Source organism: Mobula birostris, chromosome 23 (assembly GCF_030028105.1).
Source record: "Mobula birostris isolate sMobBir1 chromosome 23, sMobBir1.hap1, whole genome shotgun sequence".
Lineage (NCBI taxonomy): Eukaryota > Metazoa > Chordata > Chondrichthyes > Myliobatiformes > Myliobatidae > Mobula > Mobula birostris.
The window spans coordinates 12,971,533-12,994,270 of record NC_092392.1 but is presented as its reverse complement, the minus strand read 5'-3'; the positions used below and the strand labels follow the sequence as shown (position 1 = coordinate 12,994,270).

General features: G+C 42.4%; 1 protein-coding gene and 1 long non-coding RNA gene across 3 annotated transcripts in view; one reads left to right on the top strand and one right to left on the bottom strand.

Annotated features, from left to right (window-relative positions):
• The window catches only part of sbf1 (SET binding factor 1), a 197,680-nt gene extending 195,993 nt beyond the window's left edge, over nucleotides 1-1,687 (bottom strand). For both annotated transcript variants that reach the window (XM_072241664.1, XM_072241665.1), the window contains exon 1: nucleotides 1,530-1,687. In XM_072241664.1, the coding sequence (XP_072097765.1) occupies nucleotides 1,530-1,584 (55 nt within the window). In that variant the 5' untranslated portion in view covers nucleotides 1,585-1,687. The remainder of the gene's footprint in view (nucleotides 1-1,529) is intronic.
• LOC140186907 (uncharacterized) lies at nucleotides 1,463-8,549 on the top strand. Its single transcript, XR_011882960.1, has 3 exons — nucleotides 1,463-1,960; nucleotides 4,235-4,342; nucleotides 8,174-8,549. It is a non-coding gene; the product is annotated as an uncharacterized lncRNA (long non-coding RNA).
• Nucleotides 8,550-22,738: the final 14,189 nt, after the last annotated feature.

The window sequence follows — 22,738 nt, the reverse complement described above, 5'->3', positions numbered from 1 at the left end:
GCAGAATCTCACACTGAACTTAAGTGTCATCACTTTCCCCATTCACAGACAATCCAACTTCATAATCATCTGTATAAATTGCTCCTTCCAATTCAGTATTATACTTATACTGATGCAAAGAGCAAGAAATAAATACTTCAGTGGATATCAATTGAAACACTTTCCAGAAACAAGACTGCACTTGGGCACTAGCAAACCACAATACTCACCAGAAGCAAACGTTAATACAAAACACATACGTTAATACAAATGAAAACACAAAATTCTCCAAGATTACCACTTATCAATCCAGACTGAAATTTACACAAGTTACTAAGCAAAATGAAAATTTACAGATGCACATATACAGCAATGAAAATCAGCATGCTCTACCAAGCTTCCAGTAAAGCGAAATTTAATGCTCATTGCATTTGCAAATTTGGTCGTGTGTCATTCACTCCCTCTGCCCACCTGTGTCATAAAATTATTTCACTTTAAGCAAGCAAGCCAATCTGACCACTAAATTGTTCCCTCTAACTCTAAAGTCCATTCACTTGTATCCACATCTTCACTCCCTATCCCACATCTTAAAGGGATATTTCCAGGACTTGGGTTATAAGAGAATGGACAAGCTGGGACTGTTCTCCCAAGAGCAAAGATGGGTGGCGAGTGATATTACAGAGGCTTAAAAAATCTTGAAGGGCAGAGATAAAGTGGATGGTCACAGTCTTTCCTCCATCACTCCCCTCTCCCAAAGTAGAGTAGTCAAACTAACATATATGGGTTTATGACAGTGAAGCAAATATTTATTTAAAGAAGGGTCTCAAGGTCAAATTTTCCCACACTATGGCATATGCAACAAGCTGCCAGAGGATGTAGCAGAAACAGCTACAATTACAAAATGTAAAATATAGTTGTACAGGTACATGGATAGGAAAACTTTAGACAGATATGGGCCAAATGTAGGTAAATGGGACAAGTTCAGGAAATCATCCCAGTAAGCACAGACAAATTAGGCTGAAAGGCCTATGTGCATGCTGCATGACTTTTAACTGACACTGCTCACTTTCAAACAACCTGTCACTCTCAGACCCACCACCACGCACATTACCCTTTCACATACTCCTGGTACTCTCCATCATCCTATCGTCTCTGCCCACCTTCACCCACTCTAGTATTCTTTCATTATCCTAGCTCAATCTCCCACCCATCTTTGCAGCTTCTCACTCCTGATCTCATCCTAGGTCCCTGCATCTCTGACCCACCTCGTTCTCCAGTGATTCTTCCTGTCAAAACCCCTCCCACCTCCCTATCTTTCCTCACTATCCTCCCTCTCAACACCACCTCTTGTCTCTCCCTCCTAAGTCTTATCTCCCACACCCGCCCCCCCACCACCCTACCCTCAACTGGGTCCCTCCCTCCCTCCTCCCACACCCTCCGCTGGGCCTCAGATCTCACGGCTGCAGTACTGAGCCGGGCGGAGTAGGTGTGGGACGGGGATGCGAGAGCATTCGGCGACGGAAAGCTCGGCCTGGCCCTGTCGTACTCACCTCGCTTGTCGTGATCGTAGCCCACCAGCACAAAGTAGTCGGCCAGCCGGGCCATGGCTGTGTCGCTGCTGCTGGGCACAGCCTGCACTACCAGGCGTCAGCATCGTCCCGCCGCCATCCCGCTCACAGCGCGCCTGCGCACCCTGCGCCGAGGGGGTGGGAGGAGCGGAGCAACCGACCACACAGACCATAATATGAAGCACGCCCCGGGGCCGGGGCAACCGCCGTGACATCCGGCTCGCGCTCGCCAGGCAACGCAGAATGTGGGGCAGTTCTCCCTTGACAACCGCCTCGGGCTTCAGTTGCTGCTGTCAGGTCACGGTCCCGACATGGAGCAGATCGCCGGCTTCCCTCTCAGGAAGGACAGTCCGTATCTCCAGAGAGGGCTCATCCTTGGTCGCGAAAGATGGGCAAGGGTACGCAAAAACTCGGTAAGAAAACGTTGGGGGAGTCTAGTTGTTATGGTCTCAAGAACAAATGACGTGGTTAGGAATAGAGGGCTATTCCTCCGAAAATATAGTTGGCATGTAAGTTGAACGACTAACCATTAAAAGTAAGAATGTTCGGATTATTTATTTGTATGATCACTTGCAATTTATACAGATGCAGTTAAGAAGAATTAACACATGTCTATAAGGCACGATTAAAACGTGTTAGGGCTACACCAGCAGGTTCAAGAGCAATAATTTCCCTTCATCCATCCTGCCCAACCCTATTCACTTCCTCAGTATGGCAATGTCGCCATTCTGCGCTACAACGGCTTTATTTTTTTGTTCCCATTCTGTTCTTTATTACATGATGTTATAAAATTTATATTTTTTCTTATGTGTGTTATGTCTGTAATAATATGTGCCTCTGTTGCTGGAAGTGCTTAAGGAAGTTTCGATGCACCTGTGCATCCATGAGCTTTTGAACGTGACAATAAGCTCGACTTTGACTTTTGGCAGGAAAATTATCCCTACTTGACAAAGCATTTATCATGGGCTCTTCTAAAACGCTTTTGGAAGGGAAAATATGAATAACAAAAATATCGGTAGGTGCTGAAAATCTTAAGATATGCAGCAAGGCAAGTAACATTTACAGAGAGAAATGAAGAGGTAGCATTTCAGGTCAAAGACCCTTTCTCAGAACTAGAAACAGAGAGCACAAATTAGTTCTGGGTTGCAAAAGAAAAGTATGGATGGGATGGTGTGGAGTCACTGGACTGTGATGTTAAGTCTTTCTCTGTGGACAGTACAGAGTCTACTGAGTGCATCAAGCATTCAGTTTTTGTTTTCAGATTTTCAGTGTATGAAGATTTTTGCTTTTTAATCCAGGCCACCTCTGATTTAATTTGCTTTGTCTCTCTCCAGAAGCTGCTTGACCAGCTGAGCACTCTCAGCATTCATCTTTGTTTCTCATTTCCAGTAACTGCTGTGTACTTTGCCCTATAGTTCCAGTGGATATCTTTTCCAGACAAATTATCTGCCCTCAATGTCCTCCATGTCAACACCAATCTGTTTCATCTACAGTCTCTTAGTCTCCAACCTATGACAGAAAATCCCTATGCCTTCTTTCTTGCCTGCAAGTTCAAACTCATCCGGTTTCTAAATTTTCCTGTTCTTAAGAAGGTTTGACAATCTGAAAAATTAATGCTGTTTCTCTCTCACCCTTTATATTGCTGTGTCATCAATCTCTCTGGTAAAAGGACATGTTGCTTGACGTGTTACGGACATCCAGCATTTTCTCTTCTAATTTTATGTTGTGTTGCCAAGTTTTTAATCTCTGCTAAGAGGAACAGGTTCTACTTGTTCACTTTGTTCTCTCAGTTTTATACAACTCTATTAATTCTTGCCATTGGCTCCTGTGTTCCAAAATGTATTCCACCCTGGCCTGCTTTTCCTCATAACTAAAGTTCTCTCAACAGCATAGTCATAAATCTCTTTCTGAGTTCTATCACATCCTTAAAGTTACAAGCAATATCCCAGTAGCAGTCCAGTCCAGCCAATACTTTACACAATTCCAGCATGATATTATTACATTGTATCCCATGGCCAATAAAATCTAGCATCCTCAGTGCCTTTATAAAAATCCTATACCTCCATGGAAAAACTGAACGTTATAGAGTACAACATATTTGGAAAAAGTAGAGAAACTATCTATTAGAGGTAGCATAATTGCAGTAGATAAAAAAGAAATGATGCTGTAGAATTCAGGTGACAGATTAAAGATTTTGAAAAATGAATCACACTTTTAGGGATATATTACAGGCTTGTAGGAAATATGCATACCAATTGGGGGGGGGGGGAACAACCAATAAATATGTGAGAATAGCATCTACCCAAGAAAAAACTGGCTGAAGGACAAGGCAAAGAGATTGTAAATGTGCAATGTATTCAGATCTCCTTTCTAATCCAGTATGTAGTTAGTTCATACTTGAAATCTTTCCATCTTTCTAATGGAAGGATTTTCCGTTAGAACTAGTGATGAGAAATAAATCTGGGCTGTAGGATGCGTAAGACTAGAGGAACATATAGGGTAGTCAATAAACTTTGATGTTTAAAAAAAAATTGAGAAGACAAAACTTTAATAAAGACTATGATCACAGATTGGAGAAAAGAATCACACTCTTCTCTAAGCTCTCTCCAGTGCAATCATGTTCTTCCTTAATTGTGGTGTACAATGCTCCAGCTGTGGCCTGAAATAATGTTTTTGTGACGTTATAGGATGATGACGAAAGGGCGACGTATACCAGTTACTTGAGTCATGTGGCAGCAACAACCTTGCACTCATCGTCAGCGAGACCAAAGAGCTGATTGTGGACTTCAGAAAGGGTAAGATGACAGAACACAAGTCAACCCTTGTAGAGGGTTCAGAAATAGAGAGAGTGAGCAATTTCACATTACTGGGTGTCAATATCTCTGAGGACCTAACCTGGACACAGCATATTGAAGCAGCTGTAAAGAAGGCAAGACAGCTGTTATATTTCATTAGGAGTTTGAGGAGATTTGATTTGTCAATTAAAACACAAAAAAAACTTCTACAAATGTACTGTGGAGAGCATTCTGACAGGCTGTATCACTGTCTAGTATGTCGGGGGGAGGGCTACTCGACAAGATCAAAGTAAGTTGCAGAAACTTGTAAGATTAGTCAATTCCATGGGTCCTAGCCTCCATAGTGTCCAAGACATCATCAAGGAGTAGGGCCTTAGGAGGGAACTTCCCAACATTAAGGATACCCACCACCCAGGACATGCCCTCTTCTCATTGTTACTGCTGGGCAGGAAGTACAGAAGCCTGAAGGCACACACTCAGTGATTCGGGAACAGCTTCACCCCCTCTCCATTCAATTTCTAAATAGACATTGAACCCATGAACACCACCCCACTACTTTTTATCTCCTTTTTGGCACTACTTATTTTAACTTGACTAGTAGACATGTATATACTTAATCTATGTGTGGGCACCTGGCCAAGTGGTTAAGGCATTGGACTAGCATCCTAAAGGTCGTGAGTTCGAGCCCCAGCCGAGAGATCGGTTTGTGAACTTGAGCAAGACACTTAGTCACACAGTGCTCTGCGACGACACTGGTGCCAAGCTGTATGGGTCTTAATGCCCTTCCCTTGGACAACATTGGTGGCGTGGAGAGGGGAACCTTGCAGCATGGGCAACTGCTGGTCTTCCATACAACCTTGCCCAGCCCTGCACCCTGGAGAGTGAAGGCTTTCCAGGCGCAGATCCATGGTCTCGCAAGACTGACGATGCCTTTACTATACTTAATCTAATTCAGTTTTTTTTCTGTATATTTATTTATCATGTGTTGTACTGTTGGCGCAAAGTTAACAAATTTCATGACATATGCCGGTGATATTAAATCTGATTCTGATTAACCTCTTGTGCTGCCACCTTGGGGAACCTTGATCCCTTTAGTCCTTAATAATCTCTTGGTGCCTACGATTCATGATGAGTGCCGTACCATTAATAGACCTCCCAAAGTATATCGCCTCACACTTATCACAATTAAGTACCATCTGCCATTGCTCTACCCATATTACCAATTTTCAAAATGCTTTTGGCAAGCCTTCTTCCTATCAACACCGCTATTTTTTGCAATAAAACATCCCTCCACCATTACCTCTGCTCTTATAACCAAGCCCATTTCCAGTGCGCTCAAACTTTTGGACATGTAGGATCTTGTCAATATAGTCTGTGTAGATTGCATCAACCACGCTGTCCTCATCAATACATGTTGTTATCTTTTCATGTTCAATGAAGTCCAGTGGAAAAAAAATATGCTGGGTACATCAATGAGATATCATGTACAAATAAAGAAACATAGGAAATATTGAGGTCAATAAAAGAGGCATATACTAAGTATATTGACAATTGTGACAAGAGGAAATAACAGGTCAAAATGCAAGTTAAAATATAATTAAGATTTAGATACATTTAAAATTCAAGTATTAAAGAACACAAAATAGTAAAACGCCTGCTTTTTTTTAAAAAAGGCAAATTGAACATAAAAACACACAAAACAGGAGTAGGAATGAGCTGGTTGGCCCTTTAAACTTGTCATGTAGGACAGAATCTTGGGCCCTACCATCCTGAGCTGCTGCTTAAAAGCTTTCATCCAACTGCAGGTCATGCAGGGATGCTCGAAGATGACGGAACATTGAAGAATTCCTTTCGGAACTCCTCGGACAATGAGGAGTACCCACTTGTAGCAAAGCCTAGGTAACAGTTCAGGTTTTGGCCTCTCAGTCGGAGCTCACCATGCAAAAGGTGGGCAATGACCATCCCAGATGAGTCTCACCACTTAGCCTTGACGTTCAATGGCTGAGACCCCACTGGGAGCAGAGACAGGCAGTGGAAAGTCTGAATGCACCTTTGCTGGATCATGAGAAGCACCATATGGGTGTGCAGTCTGACTTGGGCTGACAATGGACTTTTCGCTCAGAAAGGAGACCTGAGCCAGATGGCATTTGAGCCGGCTAGGCACAGCTCAGATGTCATCTATAAATGTGCCAATGACGGCACTGTTGGCAGAATCTCAAATGACAACAAGGAAGCGTACAGGATCGAAATATTTGCACTGTTTGAGTGGTGTCACAATAGTGTTCTTGCATTCAATGTCAGCAAGACCAAGGAATTGATTGTGGACTTCGGAAAGGTGAAGTCAGGAGAACACACAGCAAGTCCTCATTGAGGGGTCAGCGGGAAATGGCAAATAGTTTCAAGTTCCTGGTTGTTAACAACTTAGAGGATGTATCCTTGGCCTAATACATAGATACAATCATGAAGAAGCAGCTCTACCTCATTATGAGTTGGAGGAGATTTGGTACAGCACCAAAGACTAGCAAATTTCTACAGATAGGCGGTGGAGAGCATTATGACTGGTTCCATCATCATTTGATATGGAGGCATCAATGCACAGGGCTATAAAAAAACTTCATAGGGGTATAAACTCAGATAGCTCTACAAGGGGTACAAGCCTTCTCATCACTGAGGATATCTTCAAAAGGCAGCATCCATCATTCAGGACTCTCACCATCTGGCACATGACCTCTTCTCATTATTACCATCAGGGAGGAGGTATAGGAGCCTGAAAATCCACACTCAATGTTTTAGGAACAGCTTCTTTCTCTGTGCCATCAGATTTCTAAACAATCCATGAACACTATTTTACTATTCCTCTTTTACACTGTTTATTATCTTATAGTAATTTGTTATATCTGCAATGTTCTGCTGTCAGAAAACATGAAATTTCACAACCAGTGTCAGTGACAATAAATCTGATTTTGATGCTGTGAGTTGGGACTCCTTGAGTAAGGAGGAAAGGGAACACGACTGAATAGGAGGAGATAGAATAAGAAGGGAAATTTAGGAGGTTGGTGGAGGTTGGAGTCGATGTGGTATATAATTTAAATTTAGTGATTTAACACTGGTGATTTTCAGGTTAAGGTATTGTGATGGACACATTGTTTCTTTTGATTGACTGGCTACCAATCTGGGCCCAGTAATTAACAGGTATTCCCTGCCTCTTGTAACTGGCAAGTCGACAGTTCCCTTAAGTGTGGAAACCTTTGCAGATATGTGGAGGATGATCCAAGGTTGTGCCAAGATTGGGAAAACTGTTATAGGATCCATGCAAGAATTACCATTCTCAAATATATTACAAGTCCTGCTTAAATATCTTAATTACAAACATGTCGTAGTATCCAAGATACAAAATATGGCCAAACTGCAATTAATGTGTTGTAAGATTTGTACTTTTTATTCTGTCTTGTACAGGTTTTTCTTTTTCAGGAAATGTTTAGGTGAACCTTGATCATGGTCAGGGACAGTTTCTGAAACCCTGAATAGTTTGCTGATCCTGGTGATTGATGGATTAAATCCAGTAAACTGATAGATAAACCCCTGATGAACGACAGGTTAACCATGAGCTATTAGTTGTAACTGATGGGCTGGTAATCCCAGTTACAGTCAGAACTAATGCTTCATAATAAGATAGTTTGAGTAAAGCTGGAATCAGTTGTTGGTGGAAGTAAAAGTGAGAAAGCATGTATAATATCCTGCAGACAAAATTGATTTACTAGTGATATGAGAAGGCAAGTATATCACTGAGCATTGCCTTCTGCCTCACATCATCCATTTTTCTTTCCCCAGGTGTTGATCTGGCCTTGACCTAGGAGTCAGCGAATGCTGGGAATTCTTGTCCTGTAAAAATATGGCGGCACGTAATGTGGTGGTTCGCATAATGCTATTACAGCATCAGTGATCAGCGTTGAGTTCCCACTGCTGTGTGTAAGGAGTTTGTACATTCTACCCATGATCGCATGGATTCCTCTGGGTGGCCCAGTTCCCTCCTACATTCCAAAAATGTACGGGTTCGGGTTATTAAGTTGTGGGGATGCTGTGTTGGTGCCAGAAGCATGGCGCCACTTGCAGGCTGCTCCCAGCACATATTTCGACTGTGTTGGTTGTTGTCACAAATTCTGCATTTCGCTGTATGTTTCAACGTTTATGTGACAAATAAAGCTTATCTTGATCTTTAATCTTTGAATATACCTTAATCACCTGAACCCAGTATGACCCTACTCAGTTCTAACAAAAGGTCTTTGACCTGAAACATTACTTTTGTTTCTCCTTACATAGATGTTGGCTGATTTGCTGAATATTTTAAGAACTTTTATTGTTATTTCAGATTTTGTACGTTTACAGGCTTTTTAAAAAAAAATTCCTGGGCTCCTCTGACTAATAAGTTTTGCAATGTTGCCATCTACTGCTCACAAGCTACAGTTGCAGCCCCCCTCCCCCTGCAGATTTCTGGTCACACTGTTGCAACTCCTCAAACCTCCTGTGGGAGTGGAAGTAATCTTTGGAATTTATGGGAAACTGTTCATCTATAATCTTATACATTCCTTTTTTTTTGCTGTACTGTACTTCATTCACAAATCACATACACATTTCAGGGACATTTAAGACATCAGAGTAATATTAGCTATAGGGTTAAGAATATGAGCCAATGAATCACACCTTTGCCCTACAGTCGTACTACAATTATTAACAATTTAAAGAAAGTTATTTAGCTTAAAGTAAACATAAGCATTCTCTTCCATAGGTAGCTATCTAATATTACCACTCTGATTGAACAAATGAAAATTGTCATGAAAGCTTCAAAGTGCATTTATTATGAAAGAATGTATAGATTATACAACCTTGAGATTTGTCTGCTTACAGGCAGCCACAAAGCAAGAAACCCGAAAGAACCAAATTTTAAAAAAGACCAATACCTAGTGTGCAGAGAAAGAGAAAAACGAACACAAATCATGCAAACAATAGAAGCAAGCACAGCATTCCAAACCTACTTGAGTCCTTAGATCTGAATCCCTGGAGTAGGCCCAAAGCCTCAGTGTCAGTTCATCATACAAGCAGGGCAAATTGCCAGGAAGCTCAGAGACACTAAGCACAGCAGCTGGGACCGTCTCACAGCCTGAATGTTGCAAAGAGAGGAGTGAACATCACGGCAGGAGAGCGAGCAAAATTAGTGAAATCATCATAAAGTCTTTCAAAATATGTGTTATTCCTTATTTTCCAAGTAATTGTTTTCACGTAATGATATCTAACAACTGTTGTACTTTACATCAATCTCTTCAGTAGTTGAATACTATCATAGCAGGCAGCATGTCCGTTTTGCAAGCTCTCGTCAATTGGACCACTTAACATTTATGATCAAATGAACTGATGGATAGAACAATACAGATTTGCAGGGCCATTTAGTGAAGTCAGTAGGGTACCTACTATCCTTAAAACACTGGAATACCTATGTCATGGCTCATTTGGAATTGCACCCAATTCTCTTAACACCATTATGCTCATTGTTCTGTACCATTGCAGACAATATTATACATTGTTCTTTCTATGCAGGTCCTAGTGGTCCCATGATTAAGCTGGAATATTGTATGTTGCAGTGGAGTTTCACTGGACTTGCTTCAGCAATGATGAATTTGCCTGATGAGCAAATTGCCTCAGTAAGTCAAGCCTATCCAGAACCCCACGCAAGTTCTCTCTAAACAGCCTCCACATTTCTGCTATGTCGCCTTCCCCCCAGTTAAATACTTTCCTATGTCTTCTGCTTCTATCCTTGTCCATGACTGCTGAAGATCATGGAGTATGGTCACTATCTCTGAAATGCTCTCCCACCAAGAGCTGTGTCAGCTGACCAGGTTTATTGATCAGTACTAGATCCTGTATGGCCTCTCTAGTCAGTACGTCCACATACTATGTCAGGAATCCTTCCTGGATACACCTAACAAATTCTGCCTAATCTAAAGCTTTTGCAGTAAGTAGGTGTCATCTTCCCGATAAGGGGGTTCACGCTGCTTGGCAGGTGATACTTGTGGTTGTGAAACAATCTCAGGTTCTGGGGCCTCCTCCATAGTAGTTGTAGGAATTGACTACCTGGAACTGCAGGAAGTGGTTCTGGCAGAGTCAGAATGTTTGGATATGGCCCAGGTGTGTGGGGGGGGGGGGGGAAGAGAGAGAGAGAGAGAGAGAGAGAGAGAGAGAGAGAGAGAGAGACTGAAGTGGGTTGACAGTTCACTGACTTTAATGAGAACTGCTGCAGAATACGAAGGAAAAGGAAAACAATAAATGCTAAGCCAGCAGGGCCATTATCTAAAACTCTCAAACTGAAGATTAAATGCCAACATTGCAGCTGAAAGCAATATCTAAATACTAAATGAAAACCACTCTTTTCCAGCATCTGTTGAAATGGTAGTACTCTTTCCCGGACGAGGACGAAGGTAAGCAGAGAGTGTAACATTGATGTGCTTTGGGTCAAGTCTCGGCAAGACTACAACGAAAGGAAGGGAGTTAAATACTGCCATAGTGAAACAGTAATTAACTGAAATGTGCATACTTGCGAGCGCAATTACCAAACCCACAGCAGAGTCCATGGTTGTGACAGGGCCCACTAACCCCTAGGCACAGCTACCGAGGCGCCACAGACCTGTGCCTGCTGGAAGTCCCAGATGAGAGACTTGTTATCCGCCAGGAGCGTTCCTCAGGGCCATACCCCCCTAATCAATGATGTACTGGACCTTGTCCTGTACCCGGCAAGATGTTAGGAGGCACTGCACAATATATACCAGGGAACCATACACCAAGAGGGGAGGAGGGGGAGATGGTTGACTGGAATCAGGGGAGAGGTTGTAACTGGCTTGAGCTGGGAAACATGGAAAACTGGGCCGATCTTCATTGATGCTGGTAGGCACAATAGGAGACCTTATTTTCAGCCTTTTCCACTACAAATAGCCCCACGTAGCACGGAGCCAACTTGTAGCTCTCAACTTTGTGGGTAACATCTCTTGATGCCAACCAGACCTCTCCTGGCTTGAGAGGTTGCACCTGTCAGTGGAGCCAATCAGCCTGTTGGGCATGTTGTTCCCGAGCACTCAGCAGAGAAGCCCTGGCTCGTCTCCATGTGCACTTGTAGTGTTGGATCAGCTGTTCAGCAGTAGGCACTCCCACATCAGTCTACTGGTCAGGCAAGAGCAATGGATGGAATTCCTTCTGGCATTTAAAAGGGACAACTGGAGGTTATTGCGGGCAACCTCTGCCCAAACCAGTTCATGGGTCCAAGACAAGGAAGCTGGAAGAAACACACAATTAGGGGGAGCCAATTTCAGAGAGAATAGACCCACCAGGACTGCCCTCCCTGCTGATGGGTATCCTCTTTTACTGGGCACTTCGGACATGACACCTAGAAATGCCTCGAATCACCTCAATAGAGGCAGGAACCTGTTCTCCTGCACCGATCTTGTTTATCTGGTTATCAACTTGAATAGCCAGACTGTCCTGCTCATCACGGGCAATAATTTCATGCTGGACCCCTATGTTCAGTCTACACTGGAAGGCAGTGATTATGGATCTCTCATTCCTCCTCATCTTTACTGCAAATGTGTGGAATTTGATTGCATAGGCCTTCACCGTCTCTCTGATTTGGCCCAGGTCTGATAGTCAGTGAGCAGCCTTCTGACCCCGAACTGGAAAGTCAAATACTTTCCTTAACTCGGCAATAAAATGTCGAAATGACTGGGCTGCGGGGAAACCTTGCTCCCTTAGAGCATTGAACAGGTTAAGTGAAGGTCCATCCAAGAGATTTACCATGTACACCAGCTTATGTGCGTCGTCACCAATCCAACCTGGCTGAGCTTGGGAGGTCAGCTCACAGTGGGAGATGAAATTTCTGCAGTGGTCACGGTCACCAGAGTATTTGCCCAGTGGAGGAGTACTTGGTTCTGGTACTGATGCAGGAATCGGTTCTGGTCCGGACATGGGAGTGGGGACATTAGTGGCAGAAGTTGTCAGGGCATCAGAAAAGGAGGATCTGCGAGATCCTGGGAGTGGAACTGATGCAGCCAGAGGCTGCTGAATTACTTTGGCAAGAATGCTAATGGTTGTCAGCTAACACTGGCTGCCTGCCGTAAGTTCGTGGACTGCAGCCAATTGTCTGTGCTGAGCTGCTGAACAGTTGCTGTGAGAGATGACATCTGTTTCACCAGCTGAGACTGGGCTTGTTGACATGAGATTGTCAGCCGCATTACCTCAGTCACTTCTCCCAAAACAGATTCGAATGCCTGAAACTTATCTCTATCTCAGGGCCAAGGTCAGCTGTTCTCTCTCTGCTGGGTAAATTTTTATGGTTGAGACTTGCTGTCAGAATGTTTGGATATGGTACAGGTATGGATAGAGAGACACAAGCAGGCCAATAATTCACTAACTTTAATGAGAACTGTTGCAAAATTTAAAGGAAAAGGAAAACAATAAGCACTAAGCCAACAGGGCCGTTAACTAAAACACTCAAGCTGAATGTTAAATGCCAAACCTGCTGCTGAAAGCAATATCTAAATACTAAATTAAAACCGCTCTTTTCCAGCGTCTGTTGAAATGGTAGTCCTCTTTCCCGATCAAGGACAAGGGTAAGCAGGGAGCATAGCAATACTGTGCTTCTGATCAAGCCTCAACAAGACCACAACGAAAAGAAGGGAGTTGAATACTAACATAATGAAACAGTAATTATCTGGAATATGTATATTCATGAGTGCAATTGCTGAACTTGCTACACAGCCCACCTGTGAAGGCATGTAGATCCCACAGCAGAGTCCGTGGTAATGACAGACAGCTCTGGACACCATTCTTCTCTGGCAATTGACTCTGGTGTCCTCAACTGATTGATATGTCATCTGCAGATGATATCAGGCACGAGCTCCACTGTATATGAATGTGGTTCAGTCCTGTCCTTAATATTTCCAAGTACCCACTTTTAATCACCTCTGCAGTTCCTTGCCAGGACTGCTTGTCCAAGAATGAGACATCGACCCTCCTTGTTTGAAGAGCCCTCAATTTGTCCCAGCTGTCTGTCAAGCCCTGAATTTGTCTCGGCTGTTTGTTCTGCATGCACAACGTTGTGGGCTGAGGGGCCTATACTGTGCTGTACTATTCTACGTTCTACATTCTATACTCCTTCTGAGATTGGGTTTGAGGAGATCCGAGCATGAGCGCAAGGGATGACCCAGGAACAACATAGATGGTAAGTTGTTGGTTGTGGAGCATGCTGCATTGCAAAATGCAAGGAGGTAATTGGCAAGGTTCTGATTCAGTGTTAGCGTAGTGTGTTCTGCAGACATTGCTCACAGTACATTCTTTGGAATCTGGACAGACTTTTCTGCCAAGCCACTTGTAGCTGGGTTGTATGGTGCAGTTATAATATGTCTTATTCTATTCATTTTCAAGAATGACTGAAACTGTTCCACAATAAACTGTGGTCCATTGTCACTGAATAAGTGTTATGGAAGACCAGTCCTTGAGAAGAGGCTTCTCTACGCATCGGCAGTTTGCAAGGTTGTAGTGGAGTCTATTGGGAGCACTTCTGGCCACCTTGCAGCTGCATCTGCTACCATGAAGAAATTTGTGTCCTTGAACAATCAGGGAAAATCCACATGAATCCTCTGCCAGGGTAATGCAGGCCAATGCCAGGGATGGAGAGGCTCTGCTCTTGGCATCTTCTGGACGTGGCAGAAGCAGAATCAGATTCAGGTTTATTATCACTGGCATGTGTTGTGAAATTTGATAACTTGGCAGCAGCAGTTCAATGCAATACGTGGTAATGTAGAAAGAAAAAAAATAAGTTTGTCATTTACAGTAAGTATATATACTGTATATTAAATAGATTAAAATAGAGAAAAACAAATAATATATATGAAAAAAGTGAGGTAGTGTTCGTGGGTTCAATGTTCATTTAGGAATCGTATGACAGAGGGGAAGACGCAATTCCTGAATTGCTGAGCATGTGCCTTTACGCTTCTCTACCTTCTTCCTGATAGTAACAATGAGAAGAGGGCATGCCTTGGGTGATGGGAGTCCTTCTGGATTGGAGAGCATGCCCTATAGGTTGAATGAACTTGGTCTTTTCTCCTTGGAGTGACAGAGGATGAGAAGTGACCTGATAGAGGGGTACAAGATGATGAGAGGCATTGATTGTGTGGATAGCCAGAGCCTTTTTCCCAGGTCTGAAATGGCTAATACAATGGGGCATAGTTTTAAGGTGCTTGGAAGTAGGTACAAGGGGGGTGTAGGAGGTAAGTTTTTCAGACAGAGTGGTGGCTGTGTGGAATGCACTGCCAGTGAAGGTGGTAGGCGGATACAATAGGGTCTTTTAGGAGACTCTCAGATAAGTACATGGAGCTTAGAAAAACAGAGGGCTATGCGGTAGGAAAATTCTAGGCACTTCATGGTCGGCACAACATTGTGGGCCGAAGGCTGTAATGTGCTGTAGATCTCTATGTTAATAATGAGGCACTGCTCCTCGAAGATGTCTTGGATACTATGAAGGCTCGTACCCAAGATGGAGCTGACTAATTTTACAATTTTCTGTAGCTTCTTTCAGTCCTGTGCAGTAGCCACCCCCCACCCCCCATGCCAGGCAGAGATGCAGCCAGTCAGAATGCTCTCCACGGTACATTGATAGAAGTTTTCAAGTGTTTTAGGTGGCAAATCAAATCTCTTCAAACCTTTAATGAAACGTATCTGCTGTCTTGCCATCTTTATAGCTGCAGTGAAATTTTGGGACCTGGTTGAATCCTCAGAATCTGGACACACAGGAACATGAAATTGCTCACTCTCTTCATTTCTGATCCCTCTATGAGGATTGGTTTGTGTTCCTTTGTCTTATCCTTCCTGAAGCCCACAATCAGCTCTTTCGTCTTACTGACATTGAGTGCTAGGTTGTTGCTGTGGGCTCAACTAGTTGGCATATCTCACTTCTGTACACTCTCTGATCTCCATCTGAGATTCTACCAACAATGGTTGTAACATCAGCAAATTTATAGATGGTATTTGAGCTATACCTAGCCACACAGTCATGGGTATAGAGGGAGTAGAGCAATGGGCTAAGCACGCTCCCTTGATGTGCACCTGTGTTGATTGTCAACGAGGAGGAGGTGTAATCACCAATCCACACAGATTGTGGTCTTCTGGTTAGGAAGTCGAGGATCCAATTGCAGAGGGAGGTACAGAGGTCCATGTTCTGTAGCATTTCGATTGGGACTGTGGGAATGATGGTGTTAAACTCTGAGCTATAGTCAACGAACAGCGTTCTGACATAGGTGTTTGTATTGTCCATGTGATCTCAGGCTGTCTGAAGAGCCGCTGAGATTGTGTCTGCCATTGACCTATTGTGGCGATAGGCAAATTGCAGACGGTCCAGGTCCTTGCCCTCGATCCAGGACTTATATGCATCTAGAGTCAGGAAGCAAGCAAGCAGCATCATTGTAGACCCATCACACCCTGGACATCTCCTGTTCCAACTCCTTCCTTCTGGTAGGCGCTTTAGATCACCGTATGCCAGGACAAGTAGGTACAAGAACGGTTTCTTTCCGTATGCCATCAGTCTTATGAACTCTTGAATTTTAGTCTATTGTAAACCAAGTCCACCTGTACATACACAGGTATACCTCATTGTATATAGTTCACAATTATTTGTACTATTGTTTTATTTGTTTTTTGCTTTGTTTGCTTTTTGATTCTGTACAGTGAGAGCTCAGGGAAGCCGGCATCAAATTCTCTGTATGTGTCCACATACTTGGCAATAATAAAGGATTCTGATTCTGATTCTGAGTTGAATGTAGCCATGACCAACCTCTCAAAGCATTTCATCACCATAGACATGCGTGCTACCAGATGATAGTCATTAAGGCAGCTCGCTCTTCTTAGGTACTGGTATAATTGTTGCCCTTTTGAAGCAAGTGGGAACTTCCGCCCATAGCAGTGAGCGGTTGAAAATGTCCTTAAGTACTCCCACCAGTTGGTTGGCACAGGTTTTCAAAGGCTTAACAGGTACTCCATCAGGACCTTCTGCCTTGTGAGGGTTCACCCTCTTTAATGACAGCCTAACATTGGCCTCTGAGACAGAGATCACAAGGTCATCAGGTGCAGTAGGGATCTTCACAGCTGCAGTTATATTCTTCCTTTCAAAATGGGCATAGAAGGCATTGAGTTCATCTGGTAGTGAAGTATCACTGTGATTCATGCTGTTGGGTTTCACTTTGTAGGAAGTAACGTCTTGCAAACCCTGTGAGTTCAGAGCATCTGAAGTCACCTCCAATCTCACTCGGAATTGTTTCTTCACTCTTGAAATGGCCCTCTGCAAGTCATATCTGGTTTCCTTGTACAGACCTAGGTCTAGCTCTCAGTAGACGATGAACCTCCTGGTTCATTCATGATTTGTGGTTTGGAAATGTACAGTAAGTCTTCATAGGCACACACTCATCCACATAGGTTTTAATGATGGTAGTAACAAATGCAGTGTACTCATTCAGATTCGAAATGAATCCCTAATACAGTACAATCCAACAATTCAAAGCAGTCCTGTAAGCACTCCTGTGCTTCCCTTGTCCATACTTTATTGGTCCTCACTGCTGGTGCTGCAGTCTTCAGTCTCTGCCTATACTCAGGGAATAGAAGTGCAGCCAGTTGATCAGACTTTTTGAAATGTGGGTGTGGAATAGCACGGTAGGCATTCTTGATTGTGGTGTAACAGTGGTCCAGTGTGTTGTTTCCTCTGGCATTGCAAGTGGTTTGTTGTTGCTAATTATTTTGTGACATTTTCAAGGCCTCTCATGTTGGCACCCTGAACAGTGCATGGCAAGCTGCTTGATCTGCTGATCTATCCCAGGTCACCAGACAAAGTTTTGAGCCAAAGCTTTCAGTTTGATGATGCCTAGATGACCTGAATGTAGCTCCTCCAACACTTTAGCTCTTAGCTTGGCTGGTACATCTCTCAATTCCCACATAAGGCACTCCCTGTCAAGGGCAAGCTGATCCCACTCTGGCAAAATGGGGGAACTAGGGTTTCTACTGCACATTCCAGCAATGTTAGGTGGCCATGTAGACCTAAGACAGTGTGGGTTGTTTTTGGTTTCTCCTTGTATCACCTCTGCCATAATAGGGAGACTTTCAACTTGCATTAGGATTAATACAGTATTTTAAGAGGAGCGTTCTCTTCTGTAAATTCTTCAAGTATTTCCTTTTCCCAGGGTAAACGGGACACTCCATCAGCATTTCCATGATTAGTTGTCCTCTTGAATTCAATCTTAAAACTGTGTTTTCCAAGAAACAGAGCCCATCTCTGTATTGGTGTTGCTGCTATAAATGGAACACCCTTCTGTCGATTGAAAATGGACACTAGTGGTTGACAACCAGTAACAAGGGTAAGCTGTCTCCTATACATGTACTAGTTGAAATATTTTAGGTCCCAAATCAGACTCAAGGCCCCTCTGTCAATCTGTGGATATTTTTTCTCTGCCCTGACCAATCAGGAACATGACTGCACCTATATCATAAAGCGAGACGTCACAGGCAAGCTTAACTGGATGATATGGGTCATAATATTGTGAGTACAATGTCTGATGTAATCATTTCCTTTACCTTTTGGAAAGCTACTTTACACTGCTTTGTCCATTGCCATTTCTTACTGATCTGTAGTAATGAATTCAAGGGGTGGAATACAGTACCCAGGTTTGGCAGGAATCGGTAATAGTAATTGATAAATCCTAATAAGGACCACAATTATGACATGTCCTTTGGCCTTGGGGCATCCGTCACTGCTTGAATTTTCTCAGCTCATGTGTAATTCTTGTGAGTCAATGATGTGACCGCAGTAAGTGATGCTTGGTTTAAAGAATTCATGCTTGTTGCGTCGTGCTCTGAGCCCATAATCTTCTCATCTTTTTAACACTGTTTTGAGATTTTGGATATTCTTTATCATCCTTTCCCTTAACAGTGATGTCATCCAGGTAACACTGAGTGCCTGAACAGCTTTGCAGCAGCTGGTTCATAGCTTTCAGACAGAGTGCAGGTGCAGGTGCAGGTGCTACTCAAAAAATAAGCCTATTACAATGATAAAGCCATTTATGAGTGTTTATGGTGAGAAACACTTTGGACTCTTCTTCTATTTCCATCTCTAGGTAGACCTCATCTAAGTCCACTTTGCTGAAGTGTTTTCCTCCAGAAAGGTTTGCAATGATATCCTCTATCTGGACAGAGGGTATTGATCAACTTTCAGTACTGGGTTGATGGTGACCTTAAAATAACCACAGATCCTGACAGACCCATTCTTCTCGGCTACTGGGACAACTGGCATTGCCCATGGGATTCATTCAGCCTTGGAAAGAATTCCTTCAGCCTCCATGCGATCTAGCTCACTGGCTACTTTATCACGGATGATATAAGGAACAGGATGGGCTTTAGACCACAATACATAGGATCAGAATCAGGCCATTCAGCCCATCAAGTCTGCTCTGCTATTCTATCATGGCTGATCCTGGATCCCACTCAACCCAATATACCTGCCTTCTTGCCATATCCTTTGATGCCCTGACCAATCAGGAAACTATCAACTTCCACCTCAAATATACCCACAGACTTGGCCTCCACCACAGTCTGTGGCAGAGCATTCCACAGATTCACTATTTTCTGGCTAAAAAAAAAGCCTCCTTTCCTCTGTTCTAAAGGGTCGCCCCTCAATTTTGAGGCTGTACCCTCTAGTTCTGGATACCCCCATCATAGGAAACATCCTCTCCACACCACCCTTTCAATGTTTGGTACACTTAACCTTCTGGTACTCTTGCATGAAGACTCCGAAGTCCCTCTTCACCTCTGACGTTTGAACCTTCTTCTGATTTAGATAATAGTTCTCACTATTGTTCCTTTCACCAAAATACATTATCATACATTTCCCAACACTGTATTCCATCTCCACTTTTTTGCCCGTTCTTCCAACTTGTCTAAGTTTTGCTGCAAAAGCATTGTTTCCTCAACACTACCTACACCTCCACCTATCTTTGTATCAATCACTAACTTTGCCACAAAGCCATCAATTCCATTATCCAAATCATTAACAAACAATGTGAAAAGTAGCGGTCCCAATACTGACCACTGAGGAACGCTACTAGTCACCTGCAGCCAACCAGAAAAGACCCCTTTTATTCCCACTCGCTGCCTCCTGCCTGTCACCCATTCCTCTATACATGCCAGTATCTTTCCTGTAATGCCTTAGGATTTTTTTCTTGCTAAGCAGCCTCATTTGTGGCACCTTATCTAATGCCTTCTGAAAATCCAAATAAATGACATCCACTACCTCTCCTTTGTCCACCCTGCTTGATACTTCCTTGAAGAACTCAAACAGATTGGTCAGGGAAGATTTCCCTTTACTGAAACCATGCTGACTTTGACTTATTTTATCATTAGTCTCCAAGTACCCCGAAATCTCATCCTTTATAATAGACTCCAACACTTTCCCAACCACTGAGGTTAGGCTAACTGGCCTATAATTTCCTTTCTTTTGCCTTCCTCCCTTCTTAAAGAGTGGAGTGATATTTGCAATCTTCCAGTCCTCTGGCACCATGCCAGAATCAAGTGATTCTTTGCAAAACCTGGGTGTCAAATTTTCATTTAACTGTATTTTACCCTTGATATATTTGAGTTTTCCAATGCCATCCTTGAACATTGCTGCCAGTACCTTAATTCACTTTCAATTGACTCTGTTTCAGGGGTTGTGAAATGCCAGTAGTGGATGGATCTCCAATCAAGTTGTAGTTGTTTCAGCCACTCACATTCCCACAATGCTGGCCCTCCTGTTTATACCAAGTTCAAACCCAATGTGGCTTGTTGCCTGTTGTATTTCATTGTTAAAAATGTAATTCCCACAGAAGTTATCTTTTCTCCAGTATAAGTCCTTAGTTGGCTGTCTGCAGGCTTCAGTTTAGTATCTTTGAAATGCCTTTCAAACTCATTTTGTGGAAAGGCAGAAACAGCTGAGCCAGTGTCTAATTCACTTTTAATTAATTTGATGTTCACTTCAGTGTACTGTAAGCCAAATTGCTTGAAAATTAGTTTTCACATTGTAAATTTCAAGGCTCCTTATTTCTGTGTCACTCTTATCATTATCAGATTTTCATCAACAGCATGTAAATTAGTGCTCTTTTTGAAACTGTAACTTGACTTTTTAATCTTTTTCTCTTCCCTGTGCAGTCTATTTTTATTTTTGTCTGCCTGACATACTCTTTGTATATGTCCTACTTTGTTGCATCAAGTTTTGCCTTTAAACCTGTATTGGTGTGGTGTATGTGAGTCCCTGCCACGATGGTAACACAATTTTTCAGCCAGGCAGGCCTCTGTCTAGATGCTGCAATTTTGTTCACACTCAGTTTCATTCCTGACTGCATCTCTGCAGTTTCCATTGATACAGGAAGTTGTGCTTCAGTTAGGAGCCATTTTTGAATGCTTTCTTGGAAGATTACACAAACTAAACTATCTCTCAGTGCATCATTAAGCCCATCACTGAAATGACAATGCCCAGACAACTTTTTCATTTCAGTCATATATGCTGAAATGGACTCCCCTTCCTTTTGATTTTGCTTATGAAACCTAAAGCGTTTTGCAGTCAACCATGATTTTGGTTCTAAATGTTCCAGTGTTACTTTCATAGTATCAGCAAAGCTCATTTCGGTTGGGTTGATTGGAGCAGTTAAACTTCAAACCAAACTGTACACTCTTTCACCTACACATTCAGCAAAACTGGCACTCACTTTGCATTGCTTCAAAATACTGCTTAATTTGCTCCATATACAATATCCAGTTACCTGTTGTATAATCAAACACCTTCTATCTTTATGTCAGTCATTTCTGCTCTTTTTAAAAAATTTATAATTAATATAACCACGTACTCACTGTTTATGAACCTGTGAATTTGTCGGTTTTCTACCCTTTTTTTAACTTGATCATCTTTTTGTGCTTTTTTTAAACTGAAACATCCTGCTACCCTTCAACTGGTAGGTGGTCATCTCTGGTTTGTTTAAAACTTCCTTGTTTCCAGTGTTATGTTTTGTAACTCCAAAATATAAAACATAGGGAAACATGTACTCATCATTTTTACTTTTAGTGAGGCCTGCACTTACGACGTGGTGCCATGATGATGTATGCCATTCACGTACTTTTACATATAATCCAAAATGAATTATTTAAACAAACAAGGAATGTTTTATCCAACAATATATTTCCAATATTACTGAGATATTAAATACTTAACAATGTGCACATGCAAATGTCCCTGCTGCTGCACACACCAGTTACTTCATACGCTTTTCCTTCCTTACAAAATGGGTATATCACCACATCTCTCGGTTAATCATTATAAATCCATCACTACTCCGATGCAGACTAACTGAAAACTGGAATAGACTGTGTAGTCACACAAGCCCAATCTACATTCAATCAGATAATCTTGACACATCCTTCTGATTCCTTTGAATCTCTGAGATCCCAAAGCACTATCATTCTTCACCTTCTAATTCACAGGCTCCTGGAAAAGAGAACTCCAAAAATTACACTCCCCTATGTGAAGAAATTTACTTGCATCTCAGCATTCAATGCTGGCCCATTATTCTCATTATAGTAACATATTCCTCCCTTCTCTGTTACCTGTTAGTTCTCTATCACTTCTCTGGAGCTTGCTCTAATCCACCATAAGTTTTTATTACTCCCAGTCCTCCACTGAATGAGACTGCTAATTGTAAGTATTTGATCAATATATTCACTATTGCTCTGTTTTAAATACTGATTATTCCAACACTACCTTGACTGCTGTATTTAATGAAACAGCAAAGTAGCATTTCCAAAGGGAATCTGAGTTTGAATTGGCCAATCCAATGCCTTTTCATCATCTTCCATTGAAGGGGTGTGACTCAGGTACTGAGGTCATTTGGAGACTCATTGATTTTGTTTATCAAAATTTATTTTCTTGTTTGGAGCCAGTATGAAAGAAATTCTTTCTTGCAAATTGAATTATGAAAATCAGAAGGAAGCAGTAGGAAACATCTGGTTTATTTCCCTTTTACTTTCCAAGATGTAACATCCATTATTCATTTCCATATTATGCAAATCAATATACCAGGCTTATATGGACTTCAGTAAGAACTTTGATTAAATTCCACGTGGGAGTGTGCTTGGAATCCAGAGTGAAACTAATTGGCTTGATAGTGAAAATCAGAGTGATGGTGGAAGGTTGTTTCTCACAGTGGAGTGGAGACCAGTTGGGCCAAAGGACCTGTTTCCATTCTGCTTCACTCTATGACTCTCTAACCAGGCTTTGTAGTATAACTCCTCACCAAC